Below are 21,179 nucleotides of genomic sequence, written 5' to 3'. Positions count from 1 at the left end.
CACAGTTCAAGTCTCGGACCTAATGTCTTGCTTTCTCACTTCCTCTTTCTCTCTCTCTCTCTCTCTCAGTCTCTCTCTGATCAAGCTGGAAAATAATAATGACAATAATAATAAATAAAGGTAAATAAAATATTTAAAAAAGAGTATCTCTCCAAAAAAATGTAAATCTAAATGGAATAGGTGCCTCTATACATTTACTACTTTTTTTCCCAGAGTTCTTTTTCCTCTAGAGTACATGTGCTCGCCAGAGAGACTGAGAGATGGAGAGAGAGAATGAGAAATCAACTCCCAAGGGGATGGCCACCCTTCTTTTCTGTTCTCCTCTAGGGATTTTGGGCAAGCATGCACACACATTTGGTATGAATTTGAAGCCACCAGATCTGGGACTGAAACTACAGTTGGCCATGTGGGAGTCCATTGCCTTAACAACTATCTCATCTATTGACCCCTGCATTTACTACTTTTTTAATAGATGAGTTCCAAACCCACTGAAATTCTTCATTTGGAAGACTGTAAACAGGTCAGAAATTATTTCCAAGTGCAAGCAATACCACTTTTATAGGAGATACACATTGTTTGGGACCACAAAACCAGTAACTTCCTGTACTATGTAAAACCACAGTCTGCTGATGAGCCATGGCTTTGCCTTGGCTCCCTCAAGATACTGACCTTACCTAACGTGACTGTGACATGTGGATCCCAATAAGATCTTCACTATCACTTAACAGTGATAAAACTTAGCAAAACTTAACATTGATGTATGTATATTTGAAAAAGTTAGAAATGTTCTTCATTTCTCCCTTACACCATCAGTGGATATTTTGTGTACCACATGAGTTTAGCACACTCCTTGACAAGCTCATCTCTGAAGAATTTGTGCCAGAGAGCCCCCTGCTGGCTGATGTAAGGCTCAGGGCTTCTCAACTGTAATTCCTACTGGTCAAACCCATGCCAAGTCAGACCCTGAGATGAGAGGTCAGCTCAGTAAAGAAATGCTGAGGCCTCCCAGGCCTGGTAAGTAATTGAGCAATGTTTTTTCACAGGACTGGTGCTGCTGTGCTTTGTTAGTGTAATGCTGAATAATTATTAAATTACTTTAAGTAATTTTCAAAAAGGTCTTTTTTAAATGTATAGTTTATTTACATTTAATCATTGCACACCTTTGTATCACACAATGTGGTTTTTCTTTCTTTTTGGGGGAGAGGTTTTTGTTATAGGGTGCATGCGCTCACCAGAAAGACAGAGACAGAGAGACAGAAAGTGAGAAATCAGGGGATGGCCACACCACAATCCCTTTTCCTCCATTCTCCTCTCAGGATCTTGGGCATGTATGCACATGCGCCCAGCATGAGTTTAAGCCACCGGGTCCAGGACTCAAACCACAGTTGACTACATGGGAGTCCAGCGACATAGCCATTATGCCAACTGCTAGTCCCTCTTTTTTTAATTTTATACATTGAATCACTATACATAGCTCAGCTTGTAAATTGAATTTACCCCACATGAATACACTGCATACCAGTCCAGCTGAGAATACAAAACATATTATCATCAACAGATAATACCCATTTATGTGTCCCATAAATGTCTTGCCTCTCTATTTTCCACCTTGATTTATTTCCTTACACTCTCTCACTTCTTCCACTGTCTCCATTGTCTATAACCATTTTCAGTGCTTCTATGTCCTCTAATCTTTCAGTTTCCGCCATAGAGTGCAGACAGTCGATAAATATCGGTATATGTTAAGTGGAGACATACAATGTTTTTCTTTTATAGCCTGACTTACTTCACTCAGCAGTAAATCTTCCATGTGTGTTTACTTTGTTTTTTATTTTAAATAAGTATGTATTTTTAAATTCCATTTGTTATCATCAGTTTTTAATTTGACCAGACAGAGACAGAGAGAAAGGGAAAACGAGAAAGTAAGCCACTGGGTCTGGGACTCCAACCACAATCAGCCACGTGGAAATCCAGCACCTTTAACCACCACACCACCTGCTGGCCCCCTGATATTTGTCTACTTTCTATAGAATGCCACAGTCTTTTTTTTATGGTGGAGTAGTATTCCATAGAGTATATTGGGACCAGCAGTTGGCATAATAGCCATGTTGCTGGACTCCCACATAGTCGACCACGGTTTGAGTCCCAGACCTGGTGACTTAAAGTCACGCTGGCACATGAGTGTGCATGCCCAAGATCCCAAGAAGAGAATGGAGGAGAAGGGATTGTGGCATGGTCATCCTCCCGGGGGTGGGTGGGGGTGGGTGATGTCTCTCTTTCTGTCTGTCTCTCTCTTTCTGGCGAGCACACACTCCCTATAGCAAAAACCTCCAAAAATATTATTTAATTTTATTTATTCTTTTTTTTTTTTGGAAAGGCTTTTGATATAGGGCGCATGTACTCACTAGAAAGACAGAGACATAGAGACAGCAAGAAGTCATCCCCCAGGGGGGATGGTCACACCTCAGTCCCTTCTCCATTCTTCTCTCAGAATCTTGAGCATGCATGCACACACACCTGCGTGAGTTTAAGCCACCGGGTTCGGGACTCAAACCATGGTCGACTAGATGGGAGTCCAGCAACATAGCCATTATACCAACTGCTGGTCCCAGGAAAATATATTTAATTTGATTCAATAGATTAAAGCCAGTGAAGGTATAGGTAGAAGCCAGAAAGCAATGTGCTGTGCTGTTACACTCTCCGAGGCCATAGCAGCATGTAGCAGCCTCGCCTAGTGATGAGACACAGGTTCAGCTTCTGTACTACCACAGCAGAGGACTGCTGTCTGTTGATACAACCTCGGAGTTCAATTTCAGTTGTTTATGTATGGGGAAAGGCAACTCAGCATAGTGGTTAGTCCACCATATTGTGGGTTCCAGACCTAAAATTTTTGTCAAGAGTTCCTGGCTTCACTGTGTACTAGTCTTTCGACCCTGGGCAAACTGTTCCCCTCATAAAGTGACTGTTAAGTATGGAGCTCACATGCATGAATCACTCGGAACAGATTCAGCACATAATACAGACTCAGATGTTACTTAGCGTGTTTATATTACTTTGCTTAAAGGTAAAATGTAATTATAAGCATAGAGAAACAAAAGCTACCTTTTTTACATGTATATAAAAATACATGTATAAAAATGTACAGGTAAAAAAAGCATCAGTCATGGATCTCACTCTACAAATTTGCAGAAGTAAAAACAACTTTATTTTTCTTCTTATCGTTTGAAGTTCTGCCTGGCTAGTGGAAAACTCCTGATTCTTCCAGCTTCCTTTCTCCTAAGATCATGTGAAGTGCTGAAGCACTCGGTGCAGCAGGGAGAGGCCTCTGGTCCTCTGTCCACACAGCAGGAGCCATCCACTGCCTCTGTGCCAGATGAAGCCACAGGCATCTGCCCAGACTCACCACCAGCACCCCACTTGGCAGTGATTACCTCCCAACATTCCTCTGGTGAACTCAGAGCCAGCTCATCACTTCTTCCCCTGCGCACTGTCACACAAAATGAGGACTCTTTCTGACTTGCAGGATCATCTGTCCTCTCTTCCTTGACTTCTCCCAAACATTTTACCTGAACCACAACTTCTCTAAGGTTCTTTAAGGAGATGGGGCTTTTGAGACTGCTCAACTCCTGCTTCACTCACATTTCTCCTGAGATCACGTGTCTCCCTTGTCTCTCTTGAAGGTAGCTCTGCTTGAAAAGAAGGAAGGGAAAAAGAAATACTGGGAAAAACCATAATTGCTTATTATCTCAAAAATATTTCATGGATTTTTATAGCCATTTTTTTCTCTGAAGTGAGACTAGGTCCTTAAGGATGCTGTGTTTTGGCCTCCGGAATTGAGTCACATCAGAGTCAGCTGCCTGCTTTTCCATATGCACCAGGCTAGTGCTATGGGTAGAAGGGCTGCTCAGGAGGAGGCCAGACTCTTCAGTGAAAGTAGTGCTTGGGCTGGGGCAGCACACCTGAAGTGGGATGTTGGTGGCTGCTCGCCCTGCCCAGGCAGGAGCAATAAAGATCATGAGGTTTTAGGTTGTCACATCTTCCACACAATCTGCAAAAATAATTAAGTCCAGTGTCCTGGAAAAAATAGGCTAAACTCAAGGAATGTCTCATATAAGAGTTTAGTCATCAGCTTTCATTGAGGCCAGTCCTGAGCACACTGTGGCACTTATGTTGGCTGACTGAAACTTCTCAGTTATGCTGTGAGGTGGACAGTATCATCCCTGTTGGGATATTGCTTCTTTGAGAAGCTACTTTGTCTTAAATTTGCAGAGCTGTGAAATTTTAACACCATTTCAAATATGTGTGGGCGTCATTCTACAGACAGACCACAAGGGCTGTTTCACTGCAGCAGGACTGGGGCTATGGCTGTAGGTATTCCACCAAAAAACAGCTGGGCAGGAGGTGACCATTTCCAGACCCGGGTCATCTTGCCTGTACCCCTGGGCAAAAGTGGGAAGAGGACAGCAACGCAGGTCTGATGATGCAGGACTTAGGTTGCTAAGCTTAATGACCTTTTGTGTTACTGGAATTCAAAATTATTGAGACTGTTCAGGAATAGTCAAGAAGTTCTGAGAATGGATAAGAGTTCTTATGTATCAAAACATAAAAGTATTCTAGTTAGGGGACCAGCAGGTGGTGTAATGGTTATGGCACTGGACTCCCACATGGCCTATCACAGTTTGAGTCCCTCCAGGCACATGTGCGTCCATGCCCAAAATCCCAAGAAGAGAATGGAGAAGAAGGGATTGCAGCGTGGCCAACCTCCTAGGGGAGGGTGATTTCTCACTTTCTCATGTCTCTCTGTTTCTCTCTGGCAAACATAAGCACTCCATGGCAAAAACCTTAAATATATATATATATATTTGGACTCCTGCATGGTTGACAGTGGTTTGAGTCTTGGAGCTAGCAACTTGCTTTCTCTCTCTCTCTCAAATTAAAAAAATAACAAATAAGATTAAATAAAATCATTCTAAGAATTTTTTATAAAGAGTAATGTTACTGAAACTGGAATAAGCAAATCTATAGGTATATTAGAAAAGATAATCCAGATATAGACCTACTAGTAAGAATTTATTTTGAAACGGTAGGGAAACAAATGGTTTAGGGGCATCTGACCCTCTATCTAACATGTTACACAGCTATTTTATACCTTTTCCAAAATAAAATTCTTCATGGACTAAGAAACTCTTCATAAAGTGTAAAAAAACAAAACTCTACAGATTTTCAATAATCTTAGCCTTCCTAACCAATATGTAAAATCCAGAAATGATAAAAGACTGCCAGCTTTAACCTTATGAGAATGAAAACAGAGGAGAATGGAAAGTCTGAAGTACACCTTGATACTGTTCAAGCCTTGCACAATGAGAATTTACTGAGAGGACAACATGGCTTACCAGACTGAAAATGAAAAATGTTGGTAAGCAGTTGGATTTGTATCATGGCTTTCAAACCAGCCAGCTGGTTCTGCCCTCCCCTGTGGACTTGTGCAGGGGCTGAAGAAAAGACAGACTCTTCTGGGACCAGCAGTTAGCATAATGGCTATGTCGCTAGACTCCCATGTAGCCAACCCTGGTTCAAGTCCCTGACCTGGTGGCTTAAACTCATGCTGGGCACGTGTGCGTGTGTGCCCAGGATCCCAAGAGGAGAATGGAGAAGGGATTGCGGGGTGGCCATCCCCTCTGGGGGTGGTGATTTCTTGTTTTCTGTCTCTCTGTCTCTCTCTGTCTTTCTGGTGAGCACATGCACCCTATAGCAAAAACCTCTCAGGAAAAAAAAAAAGAAAAAGAAAAGACAGACTCTTCGTCCAGGGCTTAGAGTCCACCCATGAAACTGGCTCATGGCTGCTACCACCCAAGACCTGCTGAGAGCCTGGCTGGGTGCTGACCTGCCACAGCATGGTGGCTGTCCAAGAAGGAAGTGCGCATTCTGGGACAGCTTCCTGGAGTGGTGGGATTTGAGCTGCATCTTGCACCGTAGGATCTCACGGTGGGAGACAAAGGTCTTTCCAGACTAGAGAGGTTGAGGCCAGGCAAGCCATGTGCCCTGGATGTCCTGTACCCACGCTGGGCTGGACTGCCCTGGAGTGGGTCAGCTCACACAGGTCTCACACCCTGACATGGGGACAGTAGTGGACAGTGGTGAAAACAGGCCTGTGCCAGGGATGAAGACTGGTATGTTGAGCTTGAGAAAAATAGGTCAAAGAGTTCAGAGGCTGCTGACGGCCAGGAGCAGTGAGATGGTTGCCTGGTGGCCCTGCTGCTGTAGACACCGGTGAAGGCCAGAAGGCCAGTTTATGGGCTGTGAAGTGTGGGTAAGGTGATAGTTTGCCCACAAAACTCAGTCAGTTTATGGTAAACACAAGATTAAACATGCGCTAAGTCTTTGACACCAGGGCAGGCCAGACCTCAGAGAGGTTACCAGAACAAGGCCATCTCAGTTCTCAGCACACCTTAAGCAAAATAGTCCTCAAAACAAGCCCTAGGCTCCCGCTCAGGCCCTGGATCTGTGCTCCCAACCCTCAGAACATGCGGGCCACACCCATTCAGTGCCTGTGCAGCCTTCTGGCAGGTCTGCGTCCGATGAATGAGGGTGAAGCCATCTGGAGGGATGAGAGGAAATCGAACTTGCATAGAGGCAATGAGGTATTTTTTGCAAACTCTCTGTCCACATTCCAGGCAGGGGCCAGCCTGCCTTCCTCCTAGCTGCGCTCCTGGCTTGCCTACTTATAGAGCCCCCTTCCCAACTCCCTCCACACCAGCTGGGTAAGGGGCAGGGAGCGGAGCCTTGCTCCAGATAAGAACCCAATGCCCTTTCCTCAGGAGGGAAGGAGCTTTGTTTTCAGCATTTTCCTCCCATAGTCCTCACCTCCCTGAAGGCCTGGCCTGCCTGCCAGGCTGGTCTATTTCCCACAGGCTGTAGTGGGAGCTACTCTGCCCTTCTCATAGAAGCACAGTCCTGGGGACAGAGTGAGCCCTGTCACTGTCACCTTAAGGAGGAAATCGGTTGCCCTGTGTCCACCACCTGGGAGGCAGATGTGAGAGAAGGAAGTGGGGCCAGGCTGGGGGGAGGAGAGCTGGCTGCTCCCTGCCACCCCCGCCTGCTGACATAAAAACTTCCTGCTATGAGAACAGAAACACAGGTGCCGTCCGTGCAGCCCCCGGAGCCTGGGCTGGAGGGGTACCATGGGCAGGCCTCGACCCCTGGCCCTGCCCTGGGCGCTGCTGACCCTCTGCATCACTGCTGGTGAGTGGGAAGGCTAAGAGTGGAGTGAGTGTGACAGGGAGACAGAGCTCAAGAACCTTCCTGTCCTTGTTCCACAGGGACGCCTGAAGTGTGGGTGCAAGTTCAGATGGAGGACACTGAGCTCCCAACTTTCACTATCCACTGTGGGTTCCTAGGGTCTGGTTCTATCTCATTGGTGACTGTGAGCTGGGGGGGGCCTGACGGTGCTGGAGGGACCAGGCTGGCTGTGTTGCACCCAGAATTTGGCACCCAACAGTGGGCTCCTGCCCGCTGGGCCCGCTGGGAAACCGGAAGCAGCATTTCTCTCAGCCTGGAAGGGTCCAAGGCAAGAAGCCCCAGCTCCAATACCACCTTCTGCTGCAAGTTTGCTTCCTTCCCTGAGGGCTCCCAGGAAGCCTGCAGGAGCCACCTGCCTGGCTCAGACCAAGGTGGGGCTGGGGAGAAGGAAATGGGAGGGACTTGGGCACTGCGGTCTATCTGATACCTCTCTCTGCCTAGGGTTTCCTGCCCCAACTCCAGCCCCCATTTTGCCGGCAGACCTGGCCGGGATTTTGGGGGTCTCAGGGGTCCTGCTCTTTGGCTGCATCTACCTCCTACACCTCCTGCGCCGGCAGAGACATTGGTGAGCCCCAAGCCCTGGTCTGAGTACCCTCACTGGCCTGGCCACGTGCTGTGCTCTGACCCCCCTAACTCTCCCAGGTCCGTCACCAGGCTCCAGCCACCCCTCACCAGCCCCCAGGGACATATGGAAGCTCAGGTAAGGATTGGGGGATTGTGTTTGGAGCGGAGAGCAGAGTGGGCTAGGGCTGGGGCTGAGGCTGCGAGGTGGTGGAGCGCCACTTGCCCGTCCTTCCTCCCTTCTGCAGGCAGCTGACCCAGCCTCCTTGTCCTCTCTGCACACCCCCTACACCACCAGCATCAGCTCCTGCCCAGCAGTCCTAGACGTGGCCCACCCCCAGCAGCAGCTGTCTTGGTGGTCGCCGGTCCCCACCCACACACACCACACCCAGGCACCTACCCCCTGGACTACTCTACCTGCCTCTGCACACAGCAGTTTTATCTTCGTTGAGAATGGACTCTATGCTCGGGCAGAAGAGAGGCCTCCACACACTGGCCCCAACCTTACCCTTTTCTCAGACATTCTGGGGCCCAGAGCCATGGAGGGGCACCTGGGAGTTTCATGAGAGAGACTCCAGGACCACTTGGCTATCCCCACTCCCAGGCCTCTGGGACCCTCCTCTGTTGAGTGCCCACCTTCTTGGCACATCTCGTTTTATTGTTGGACTCTGATAAGTGTGTCCACTTGCCGCGGATGTGGGCAGCACGTGTGCACGCATGGGGACGTGTGGGCACAGTGTGAGTATGTGAGGTGACAGAACCCTGTTCCAGGTGGTTTCCTGTTTTCAGCTCTCCCCAGCCCTCCCAGGTGATGTCAGTAACTAAGTCAACACAGTGTTTCCTCTGACTTGAGCCTTGGCTGGGCCTTTTCTTCATTGTGGTGTTGAAGATAGGGCAATTCAACCCCTGGAAGGCAGGAGCCAGGTTAGAACCCGAGTGGGATCGGGTCTTGGCATAGGGGTTGGAGTAGGCCTGGGGAGAAGTCAGTGTCCCCCTCTCAGTGATCTCTCCCTGCCCTCCCCAAGTACAGGAGTTGGGGTTCCTGGGTCTTTGAGGCTAAAGTAGCAGTGTCAGGCAGGGTGGCTCTCTGACCATGCAGAACTTGCTGGGGGACACCAGGGGCTGGGAATATGGGGATTCAGTGGTCCCCAGGTGGATGGTCCATACTCAAATGCCACCAAGTCCTCAGGGCTTCAACCCAAGAGAAGTCTCTGTGGTCTAACTGGGTGTCCCTGTGACAGGCCCCTTGAGATGGCCTGGGCCCTGATGCCTCCTTCCACAGTGCTCTCATTCAGGGTAGGGCAGGAGGGGGCCTGAGGGAACCCACTTCAACTCTGTCCCCTGTCGCTTCCTCTAGCTTCTCTGTTAGGAGGACACCGAGCACTAGTCCCTGTGAGCACTCAGGCAGAGGCTCGCAGACACGGAGACTGAACACACACTTCCCTGCCTTACATGTCCCATCCATGAGCCAATCCTCCTCCTATAAGCAGGTCCTGTGGCTTGGGCTTTATCATGCCTTAGCTACGTGAGACAGTGTGAGTAAGAGAGCTCTGTAAGCTGCGAGGCTTCTCAGGAACATGGCAGGGTCTCAGGTGGTTCTGGAGCCAGGCTGGGGCTGAGCCTCTGGCTTAGGTGACTGTCAGTGGGGAGGGAAGGGCTTCTGCCACTCAGCCCCTTCCTTGGACCTATGACAGGGATGTGCCAGGCAGTGCCAGTTACCAAGCCAGGAACCCACATCTGCCCACCTCAGGGAGGGCCTGCCCAGAGGCTGTGTCCACAGAATTTTCTAGCAACCCAGCTTCCTACCCTAGGCATGCTCTGATGCAGCCTTCCCAGGCCCCAGGCCCAGCCCCCAGCCCAACCATCGGGTCTGTACTGCAGTGAAGAAAGGTGGTTAAGGGATGGCAGGGCCGCCTTCCTCTGCCAGTCATCATCACTCTCTTCCAAGAAGCCCTCAGCACTGGCCCAGTCAGCTCAGTGGTCTCTCCAGGGATAGGAGCTCAAGGGAGAGAGGACAGATGCTGCAGACCTCAGAGGAGGGGAGAAGACATCAGGGAGGGAGGGAATCAGGGCTCAACATCCTTGGGGCCCTGTCCAGAATAGATGGACTTTGGGACAAGGGGGCTTGCAGGGTCTCAGGGGACACCTAAGCAGGAGCCCCAGAAGGGGCAGGTGGGCCAGAACATGTTGACTCTGGGTGGACAGAAGCCCAAGCATGCTGACAGGGCTTCAGGAGGTCTCCTAGGGACCACGAGGTGGTGCTCTGTGGTGACAGCACATCACCAAGTGGTAGATCTGACATGGCTGCTGAGGGACTGGACTGTCGCAGAGAGGCGAGTGTGAGAGCCAGCAGGCACCCTAGGCAGAAAATAGCTGGTTGCAGGCAGGGGAGTGGCCTCCGAGACTCTCTGGGCAGGGATGGGGACAGAGCTGCAGCCTGCCTGCATCTGCCACTGCAGCTGTACAGGCCCACATTCCCCTTCCCACAGCAGCCAGCCCAGTGGCTACGTCAGACCTCGGGACCCAAACTCACACCCACCCCAGACCACACTCAGGCCATCGTGAGCTGCCTTCTCACACCACACACCAGCCTACCCAGGACAGGCCAGTAGTCAATCTTGGGACCCTGCCCACCTCAGCCATCTACCCAAGCAACCCAGAGCCCTCCTTCCTCAGCCCAGCCCCCACCACCCTCCTGCTCACATCCATCCCAACTCTAGAGATTTTACCCAGTCCTCAACCCTCTATAGTCTTCCTCTCCATCCCTTGCCACCACCTCTCCCCACAGCCCACTCCTAGCCACTATCAGCTACAACTCAGTCCAGCATACCTGCCCTCCCTCCCCTTAGCCAAACTCAGCAACCCTGCTCCTTCACTCTGTGACTGATGGCTGACCCAGCACTCCCTGCCTCTCCTGCTCTGGCCCCTCAGCTGCCACAGGCCTGGACTGCCCTGCCCCCTCAGGCCCTTTTTCAGGACTAGGCAGCCACCTTCCTGCCAGGCCCTCAGGCTCCTGGCAGGGACCAGCCAAGAAGAGCCACATACCCAGTGGAAGCTGGGGCCAGGGGCCATGACTGCCCAGCAGTGGGTGATCTCGGGCAGATGGTCAGCTATGGACCCTCAGACATTTGTGGTGTGTGGGCACAGCTGAGAAAAGAAGGAAAGTTCACTTCTGCCTGCTTCTACCTCAAGAAGGCTGAAGACACTTCTAGAAAAATTACATTTTCCTTTCCCCACAGTCCCTTCAGCAAGATGTCAGCCTCATCCTGGTGGGGAGAGCCTCAAGTGGAGCCAGTCCCGTAGGTCACTGACGCTCCCCGCCTCCAGCCTTTCACCCACCCACACCTGTCCCAGGCTGGCAGTATCCTCCATGACAGGTGACCACTTGTGGCTCTCAGCCTCTATTTCCACCTCTGCCCAAGGACACTTCTAGGTTAGACAGGGGATTCAGCTGTGCATGGAGTCATCTAAGAATTTTATGAAGATACAATCTCCGGGGACCCACCTGCTACAGAGCTTTGGCAACTGAAAGTTGAGGCCCAGAGATTCCACCCTCAGCCAGCCTGAAGCAACCTTAATGGACTCAACAGGACTGGAGTTGCAATCCTGGACCTGACAGACCTGACACCTGAGAGTCACCTGGGCCCAGCTTCTCTGAGCCCTGGTCTCCTCCTCTGCAAGGTGGTAAGGAGAGACAGGACCCTGCAGGTCCAGTCTCGTGTTAAGGGTTGAGGTGGGTCTATAAAAGTCCTGCTCTCTGCATAGGGAGGACTGTCAGCCCACCTTCACCCCCTGAACCCAAGAAGGACGTGCACCAAGGGAGCTGGCCAAGAGTGGAGGGGTCTTGGTTCTGCCTGAGGACAGCAGGGGAGGCCCTGCCAGGCAGGGAGGGAACAAGAGTAGCTGGGGGGAGGGGGTTCAAGTCCTAGATCTGGGGCTGAAACCATGAAATCTTCAACGTGTCCCTCCTTGTCATCTCTGATAATCCACTCTGGAGCATCACTGGGCAACAACTAATATCTGCTTTTCCTCTGGTCCCAGGCAGCCCCTTCCCCTGGAGTAAAAAGATGGGATGTCACCCAGAAAACCAGAAAGAGGAGGAAAAAAAAGAGAACTAGGATATGGGGAGGGTGAAAGCAAAGAGACAGGCAGAGAGAGAGAGACAAGAGAGTGAGAGGTCAAAAAGGCAGCAAGGCAGGGAGTTGGAGGAGAAAGGAGGCCCTAGCCAAGTGAGGACCTCACTTCTCAGTGTGAGATGGGGGCTGGAGCCTCTGGCAGGGCCATTTGGGCACTGACCACAGCTAGGCCCTCCTACAATGCTGGAAAAGAAGAAGCCAGATTGATGAAGGAAGTGATGGTCACAGAGGGTGGGGATGTGGTGGCAGGCGGGCCTGGGACGCTCCCACCCTCCCTCAGTCCTCTGAAGGCCTGGTGCTCACCCTTCAGATGTGCTTTACCCTTGACTTCCCCCAACTCCTGTAATCACCAGAAGTCACCACAGGGTCTCCTCAGCTTTACCAGTTCCAGGTGTCTTCTCAGCCCCTGGGGAGTATGGGCTGGCCCCTGCTGCTGCTGCAGCCGCCACCCGTGTTTCTGTTCTGCAAGCTGGTGAGTGGCCTGGTGGGGACTCTGCCCAAACCCGGGGAAGGGCCACCTGGGAGGGGCAATGTGTGAGTGCCTGCAGAGGAGGGGAACACCAGACCGGAGGGTTAGCCCTGCCATATGTCACACTACCCTAGGCAAAGGTGCCAGGAGGACTGGGGTTAACCTTCTTGTCTCCTGTGGTGGCTTCAGTCTCACCCCCTCTCCCCCTCCCTCCTCCTCCCTCCTCTAGGAAGCTCCGCAGGATCCAGACCACCGTATGAGCAGGGAGTGGACCAACCAGAACACCCCGTGGGCGGCTCCATCGATATCCCCTTCTCCTTCTATCACCCCTGGGAGTTACCCAGAGATCCCGAAGTGAGTATACACTGGAGGCGGCACAACTTCCATGGAGAAATCTTCTTCAGCACCACCCCGCCTTTCACCCATGAGGATTACAGGAACCGGCTGACCCTGAACTGGACGGAGGGTCAGAACAACGGCTCCCTCAGGATCTCCAACCTGCGAATGAAGGACAGGAACGTGTACTTCTGCCGGGTCAGTCTGAACACACTGAACAATGGCAAGAAAGAGAGGAAAGAGTGGCAATCCATCCAGGGGACCAGGCTCACTGTCATGTCCGGTGAGTCCAGCTCCTCGCAGCCACGGTTCACTCCATGTGCGGTTTCTGTTGACTGCTGGTGTCCTGGGCCCCAGACATCCCCTCAGGCCCCACTCCTTATGACCTTCCTCTCTAACTTCTCTCCCTGTCCCTAGGTTCCTATCTTGACCTTTCCCAACTTTTTTCTTTCTCTCCTTAATCTTCCCTAAACCTGAGCTGCCTTCCCTAACCATGCCTCTCACTATCCGCTCCAAATCTAGCCCCTGCTCTAGTTCCCACTGTCACGCCTAGTGAGACCTGCTGCCTGACAGCTGCCAGGCATATTTCAGCCGAGGCTTTGAAAGGTCAAAGGTGTCCTCACATTTAACTGACTGGCCTGGAAATTTTAAAAAATAATTATGTTAATTTAATTATATTTATTTATTTTTAACTTGAATGGATAGAGACAGAGAGGGAAAGGAGGAAAGGTGAGAAAGCAAGCCGCCAGGTACGGGACTTAAATTGCAGTCAGCCATGTCAGACTTCAGCACCTTAAACGTCGTGCCACCTGCCGGCGCTAACTTTTCTGAACTTGAAGCCTTTAACCTTTTACCTTATTTTTTCTTTCTCTCTTTAATCTTCCCTAAACCTGAACTGCCTTCCCTAACCATGCCTGTCACTGTTCGCTCCAAATCTAGCCCCTGCTCTCGTTCCCACTGTCACGCCTAGTGAGACCTGCTGCCTGACAGCTGCCAGGCCTATTTCAGCTAAGGCTTTGAAAGGTCATAGGTGTCCTCAAATTTAACTGACTGGCCTGGAAATTTTTAAAGAGTTATTTAATTTACGGACCAGCAGTTAGAGTAATGGCTATGTTGCTGGACTCCCATGTAGTCGATCGTGGTTTGAGTCCCAGATCCGTTAGCTTAAACTCTCGCCGGCACATGTGCATGCATGCCCAAGATCCCAAGAGGAAAATGAAGGAGAAGGGATTGTGGCATGGCCATCTACCCTGCGGGGTGATTTCTAGCTTCTCTCTCTCTCTCTCTTTCTGGCGAGCACAAACACCCTATAGCAAAAACCTCTCCAAAAAACAAAAAAGAAAGAAAAAATTATTTAATTTATTTATTTTTTAACTTGAATGAGACAGAGACAGAGAGAGAGAGGGAAAGGTGAGAAAGCAAGCCGCCAGGTACCGAGCTTAAAGTGCAGTCAGCCATGTGAGAGTTCAGCACTGCAAACGTCGTGCCACCTGCCGGCTCTAACTTGTCTGGACTTGAAGCCTTTAACCTTTTACCTTTTTACTCTCCTCCCCATGTGAGCTTCTGAGACCTGTCCCCTACTCCTATTATTGCCCCAAACTAAGGAACAAGAAGCAGTACTGGCAGCCAGGGGACACCCACATTCCTTTGGTAAAAAATCTTATTTCTCATCTCTCCCCAGCTGTCAAGACCACTACCAGGAGTCCCTCCAGCATAGCCTCCACTGCCATTACAGCCACCATAGAAGGCAAAAGGAACTCAGGATGTGGGCCCCTGAGTCTGGGGACTGCCATCTGGCTGCAAATGGCCTGCCTGGTGCTCAAAGTCGCCTTTTTGGGACTGATGCTCTTTCTGAGGTGGAAGAGAGGGAAAGGTGAGTGATCCAGGAGCTCTCCCCAAGCTTCCCAACTGAAGTAAGCAAATAGCATTCCCTGCCATAGGACACGCCCAGGAAGGGCGATCTGCCAGTTAAGTGTGACAGAGAGACAGGACGTCATGGGGGGTGAAGGAGCTAAGGAAAGAACATGGAGAGCAGCAAGTCATCAGGGAGCACAGATAACCCAAAAGAAAGGGCATTGTTGGGACAAGAGTTGAGTGAGGTCAAAGGATAGGCATATGGGACAATGACAAACGATAGCTGGAACACTTTGAAGGTCATTTTATGAGGTCAACCTTACCTTTATGCCAAGGACATAAGGATAAGACAGACACTGCAATAAAAAAAAGAAAAAAGATTTTGAAAAGCAAGAAAGAAAACTACAGATAAATACAACCAGTGACTATTGATGCAAAAATCCTCTGCCAAAATACCTGCCAAATTCAACCACACATTTAAAGATTTCAAACCACAAAAAAGTAGAGTTCATTCTTAGAATGCAAGGATGGTCCGACATATGAAAATCAATTAATGTAATGTACCATGTTAACAGAAAAAAAAAAAAACACATGATCAACTCACCTGATACAGAAAAAGCTGGGCAAGATTCAACATCCTTTTGTAATTAAAAGTCACTCAACCAATCAAGAATGCAGGGGATCTACTCAGTATAATAAAGGCCATTATGAAAAGCTCACAGCTAACCTCACTCAGTGGTGAGACTGAAAGCTTTGCCTCTAAGATCAGGAACAAGTTAAAGATGTCAATCTTTTTTTTTTTTTTTTTTTTTGAAGGGTTTTGGCTTTAGGCTATAGGGCGCGTGCACTCGCCAGAAAGACAGAGGCAGAGAGACAGAAAATGAGAAAGGGGATGGCCACGCCCAATCCCTTCTCCTCCATTCTCCTCTTAGGATCCTGGGCACTCACACACTTGTGCCGGCGAGAGTTTAAGCCACCGGGTCCAGGACTCAAACCGTGGTCGACTACATGGGAGTCCAGCGACATAGCCATTACACTAACTACTGGTCCCAAGTTGTCAATTCTTACTACTATTAGTCAACGTAGTATTAGAAAAACTATCCAGACCAATTAAGTCAAAAAAAAAAAAAAAAAAGAAAGAAAGAAAGAAAGAAAGAAAAAGAGAGGAAAAAAAGCATCTAAATTGCAAAGGAAAAAGTAAAATAATCTGTTTGTGGGTGACATGATCTTATATGTCAAAGACCCCAATCATTCCACAAAAAATAACTTTTAGAACTAATGAACAAATTCAGCAGTTTCATGTTAATTTTGTGTGATGTATTCATTATATATTCCAACGTATATGAGGGTATTGAGGGGACTCAAACCTCTCTTTGTACTGGCTGTCACAAGACACCTCATCCAAGTTGCCTGTCCCACTAGATTGGTTTTAAGAACACGCAGAATGTGGAGCACATCCCACTGGGTGAACAGAACATGCCGCTAGTGAAGGATGTCTTCATTTCTACGGCCGAGAGGGCTGTGTACACTGGGAATGCACTCAGGATCTGCACCATGACCAAAGAGAACCCCAGGAAGGAGACTGTCCCCTTGAGAAGGGGCAGATTTCTGTGCAGTTGCTATCAGTCAGTTTAGAATTTGGTTAATATTGTACCTTGAAACTGTTGGGCAAATGTCTCTGTTAAAAAGAAAGAAAGAAAGAAAGAAAAACTTCAGGAGCAGCAGTTGGCATAATTGCTATGTTGCTGGACTCCCATGTAGTCCACCACAGTTTGAGTCCTGGACCTGGTGGCGTGAACTCAAGTCGGGTGCATGTGTGTGCGTGCCCAAGATCCCAAGAGGAGACTGGAGGAGAAGGGATTGTGGTGTGGCCATCTCCCCCAGGGGGTAATTTCTCACTTTCTGTCTCTCTGTCTCTCTCTGTCTTTCTGGTGAGTGCATGCGCATATAGCAAAAACCTCTCAAAAAAAATCTTGCAGAATAAGCAGTGAGTGGGACTGCTTGCAAGGATCTAGAGAAATGAAAAACTTTGTACACTGTTGATAGAAATGTAAGGGACCACCAGGTAGCATAATGGTTAAGGCATTGACTCCCATATGGACAACCGTGGCTTGAGTCTTAAACTCTGTAGCTTGGAAAATCACTCCAGGCATATGTGCATGCGTGCCCAAAGTCCTGAAAGGAAAATGGAGGAAAAAGGATTGCAACATGGCCATCTTCCCAAGTGGGTTATTTCTCAGTTTCTCTATCTGTCTCTGTCTGTCTCCAGTGAGCGCATGTATTCTATGCCAAAAAAGAGGACAGAGGGACCAGCAGTTAGTGTAATGGCTATGTTGCTGGACTCTCATATAGTTGACCGCGGTATGAGTCCTGGACCCGGCGGCTTAAACTCACGCTGGGCGCATGTGCGTGCATGCCCAAGATCCCGAGAGGAGAATGGAGGAGAAGGGATTGTGGCGTGGCCATCCCCCCTGGGGGGTGATTTCTTGCTTTCTGTCTCTCTGTCTCTGTCTTTCTGGTGAGCTCATGCTTCCTATAGCAAAAACCTCTCCACAAAAAGGAAGAAAAAAAAAAGAGGACAAAGAAAGAGAGAGGTAAAACAGTACAACCATTGTGGATAAAAGGATGGTATTTCTTCAAAAATTTCAAAATAAAACCAGCATATGATCCAGAGAGCAATATCCAGCAATACCACTCCTAGGTATATATCCAAAAGAATTGAAAGCAGGGTCTTGAAGATATCCTTGTACACCTGTATGCACGCCAGCCATATTCACAGGAGCCAAGAGGAAGTACCAACCCAGTTGTCCATTGTGGGGAGCCGCCTGTTGGTTGTCTGTTCGCTAGGCCCAGTCATCTTTAACAAATTGAAGTCGTTCATCAGCCAACAGATAACATCCCTCCTTTCTCGACCTATCCAGGTCCATTACACCAGACTGGAGATAGAGGATCTCAAAAATTATCCATCCACCAACCAGAGGCGCTGAGCTGGCTAGCCAATGACGGGGACGAGAGAAACCGCGGTCGACTACGTGGGAATCCAGCGACATAGCCATTACGCTAACTGCTGGTTCCCATAAAATGAAAAAGTTTTAGAGATTTGTTTTATAACAGGGTAAATATACTTAATACTACTGAGCTGAACTCTTAGAAATGATTACACAATTAAGATAAATAAAAAACTATTCACATGTCAGAAAGAGACTGAGAGTGTTGGAAAGAAAAGAGTTACAACACAAAAATGATGCTGGAATTTAATATTTCAGTGTCTCCACTCTCAGTGATTAAAAAAAGGGGGGCGGGTATTGAGGCCAGTGGGTGGCATGAGATTAAGACATTGGATTCCCACATCATTGACAGTGGTTCGAGTCCTGGACCCAATGGCTTGAGTATCACCCCCGGTGATGTGTGTGAATGCCCCAAATCTCAAGAGGAGAATGGAAGAGAATGGCCAATCCTCCCGGTGGGTGATTTCTCATTTTCCCTCTCTGTTTCTGATGAGCATATACCCTATAAAAAAAAAAGAAAGAAAGAAAAAGAAAAGAACAAACACAAAAACCTAAAAACAACAAAACAGAAAGGTCTGCAGGTGACATACATGGTGGTTAAAGTACCAGATTCCACATAGCCAACTCTGCAATTTGAGTTCATGCCCATTCCCCGTAAAGGGTGATTTCTTGCTTTCCTAATGTCTCTGTCTGTCTCTGATGAGCATGCATGCCCTATGACTAAAATCTAAAACAAGAAGAAGATAGTCTACGGTATGGCAGAATGGAGAAGAGAGGTCATTGGAATTGCAGAAGGGAGTAGAGTGCAGGCAATTGTCCTTTGGATGATCAATGACAAAGAAGGACGGTGGATGCTAGAGGATACTGTGAACCAGGGGCCAGATCCTTGGGAAATGCTGCAGAGAGACTTCGAGGTGGATGTACAGGGGACAGGACAGAGGGTAGATGGAATGGTGGCTACAGTATCAAAGGACCAGTGGAGAGGGGAAGGAAAATGGTCCAGTGGTGGCAAGAGATGTCTCAACCCCTACAACACTTGCTCTATCTTGAGGCTCTAAAGGTGTAGAAAAGATTGCCACCATTCAAAACAACAGAAGAAGCTGATTTTGTAGACCAAGAAGAGACTGGTGTGTGCATTGAAGAGGAGGAGAAGGAGAGAGGTGGCAATCGGGACTTCAGTACAGGGAGGACCAAGGTTGGAGTGAGTCGGGAGTTCAGGAAAGGGGAAGGGAAGCCAAGGGAGGGGAGATAGTGATGATGGACTGTGGGACCAAGAAGAGCTTGTCTTAGGACATGTTGTTGAGGACATTAGGGAGGACAGGTGCCGGCCAGCCTGCAGCGCCCACTGAGTGCCTGGCTGAGTCCCAGGACTTCGCTGACTGCTTTGGGCAGAGCTGCCCTGCTGCTCTGGTCCCTCTAAGGATGGGCTCAGGGCAGGACACAGCAGTGAAGGAGGGAAGGAGACATGGATGTCACACTGACACGCAGCTGTCCCCCCACAGGTCTGCAGCCTAAAGCCAAAACCTCAGCCGGGTGAGTGCTCTTCCTCCAAAGGGGAACTGGAGTGGGGACCTGGGGGGCATGGTTGGAAACACAAAGTGTCACAAGGAAGCAGGTGTCTTTCACAGCTGCTCTCCATCCCGACTTAAGATCTGTGCATCCTCTTCTCTGACCTCTAAAGAGACCCGTCTTGAGCTCCTCGGCGCCATCGCCTAAAAGGAGAACAGGGCTTCAGAGCAGCCCTTCAGAGACTCTTCCCCAGTGTCTCCCCTGCATCTTTCCCTGTACCTTCACCTTCCTCCTTTCATCCCAGCATCCAACCTTTTCCTTTTGTTCATCCTGGTTTCTCTCTGCCTTGAACAGCTCCTTCCCAGACACGTCCAGCTCATCATATTTTCTCTTCTTTCTTGCTCTCTGTCCAATCTGTCCTAGTTTCCTGGTGATGCACCAGGGGCCAAAGGCTGCCTCTGCCTCCAGCTGCCCCAGCACCAGTCTCTCAGAGGGACTTCTCAGCCTCTGCCTCCCTCTTCTCCACTGGCCCTGCCTCTCGCTCTCCCAAGGCTCTTCCTCTTCACCCTCCCTCCTCTCCTGACATTTTTTGCCATTTCCATAATTTTGCTCAGGCCTGCCTCCCTCCTCTCTCTCCCTGCCCCATCTTTCATCAGCTGCCCTTCCTCCCACCCCTCCTCGCCCTTTCTCCTCCAAGGACCAAGCCTTAGCACCTGTCCAGAAAACCTAAAATCCACTTCTTCGTTTCCCTCTCGCTTTCCCAAGGCTCTTCCTCTTCACCCTCCCTCCTCTCCTGACATATCTTGTCATTTCCATAGTCTCTTGCTCAGGCCTGCCTCCCTCCTCTCTCTCCCTGCCCCATCTTTCATCAGCTGCCCTTCCTCCCACCCCTCCTCGCCCTTTCTCCTCCAAGGACCAAGCCTTAGCACCTGTCCAGAAAACCTAAAATCCACTTCTTCGTTTCTTCCCACACTCCCTGCTTTAGCCAGGGCAGTGCCAGCAGAGAGCACGAACAGGGGCCACCTTCCCATCTCTTCTCTCTGTCCCTTTCCAAGACAAGCAGCTTCTCTAGAACACCTTTGGTTAGCTTAGGGGGCCCTCTGCTGGGCCACAGCTGAAACTGCTTCTAGTTCTGCTTCCAGGCAGCTCTTTCTGGAGAGCCAAAGCCAACCCTTCCACCAGGAGTTTGTCAGCAGAGGTTGTAGAGTCCTCCTCAGAGAGAGCCAACCCCCACACTTGTCTTAACTCTTTCCTGCCCAACCTCTTACATATTTCTCCTCCTCTTGCTCCCATACAGGGACCCCTTCCAGAACACTGAGAAGAAATATGAGAATCTTGAGAATAAAGGCAAGTCCTCCTCCCCAGTCCCTACCTGTAGCCCTTCCTACTGTCCCAATTCCTGCTACGATGGAGGTGTCCCCTCTGTCTTTCCTCTCCCCATGACCCCCATGTGACCCTGGCCCTGACCTGGCAAATAATTTTGCCATGAGAGCCTCCTGCCAATTTCCTTGCCTGGCCTGAGCACACTTTGATTTTTTCTTCCTAATAGGAGTCAACATGGTGACCCCAAGATAAGCAGCCCAGACAAGGGCCTGACAGAATTAAAAAGAAGCTGGGAGAAGGCAAGATGGAGGAACAGAGGGACTGTGTATGGGCAAGGCCCTCAGGTTCAGGTGTCATTGCTTTAAGATGGGCACAGCTCAGCCTTCACTGCCTAACCCCCTGCCCTTCAATTCGCAACCAGGATGACAGCGTGGTCTGTGGCTTCCTTGCCTTCTGTTGGGGTTTGCACATGTCCCCCCTCCAAAATTCTGAATCTGAAATTCGGGATTTTGCTATTAATCCCTTTGTGGTGGTATTAAAAGGTGGGACCTCTCTACCCTCATGAATAGATTCTTGTCATAAAAAAGGCTGGAGATAACTGTGCCTAGACCTTTTGGCTTTACTACCATGTGAGGACACAGCATTCATCTCTGCTTTGTCTCTTCCCTACCTCTGTACAGAAAT

At 49.5% G+C, this 21,179-nt stretch overlaps 2 protein-coding genes across 9 annotated transcripts in view; both read left to right on the top strand.

Moving 5' to 3' along the window:
* Positions 1–11,954, top strand: part of STAG3 (STAG3 cohesin complex component) — a 67,394-nt gene extending 55,440 nt beyond the window's left edge. For 5 of the 8 annotated variants that reach the window (XM_014590594.2, XM_027774665.1, XM_014590595.2 and 2 more), the window contains exons 34-39: positions 6,522–6,641; positions 7,131–7,242; positions 7,320–7,670; positions 7,741–7,864; positions 7,942–7,999; positions 8,109–11,954. In XM_014590594.2, coding sequence (XP_014446080.1) covers positions 6,522–6,641; positions 7,131–7,242; positions 7,320–7,670; positions 7,741–7,864; positions 7,942–7,999; positions 8,109–8,426 — 1,083 coding nt within the window. In that variant the 3' untranslated portion in view covers positions 8,427–11,954. The remainder of the gene's footprint in view (positions 1–6,521; positions 6,642–7,130; positions 7,243–7,319; positions 7,671–7,740; positions 7,865–7,941; positions 8,000–8,108) is intronic. The other 3 variants (XM_027774668.1, XM_027774669.1, XM_027774670.1) reach the window with 3 other exon arrangements.
* On the top strand, positions 11,176–20,845 carry LOC102480036 (paired immunoglobulin-like type 2 receptor beta; the record flags this gene model as incomplete). The annotated part of the gene is made up of 7 exons (XM_027774647.1): positions 11,176–11,237; positions 12,350–12,468; positions 12,695–13,084; positions 14,483–14,674; positions 19,166–19,196; positions 20,470–20,519; positions 20,722–20,845. Coding segments are annotated over 7 exons (870 nt in total), but the record flags the coding sequence as incomplete, so codon positions are not given.
* Positions 20,846–21,179: the final 334 nt, after the last annotated feature.

Source organism: Tupaia chinensis, unplaced genomic scaffold (assembly GCF_000334495.1).
Source record: "Tupaia chinensis unplaced genomic scaffold, TupChi_1.0 Scaffold000465_1, whole genome shotgun sequence".
Lineage (NCBI taxonomy): Eukaryota > Metazoa > Chordata > Mammalia > Scandentia > Tupaiidae > Tupaia > Tupaia belangeri.
Note: the sequence above shows the minus strand (reverse complement) of the source record. Positions and strands in the feature narration are given on the sequence as shown.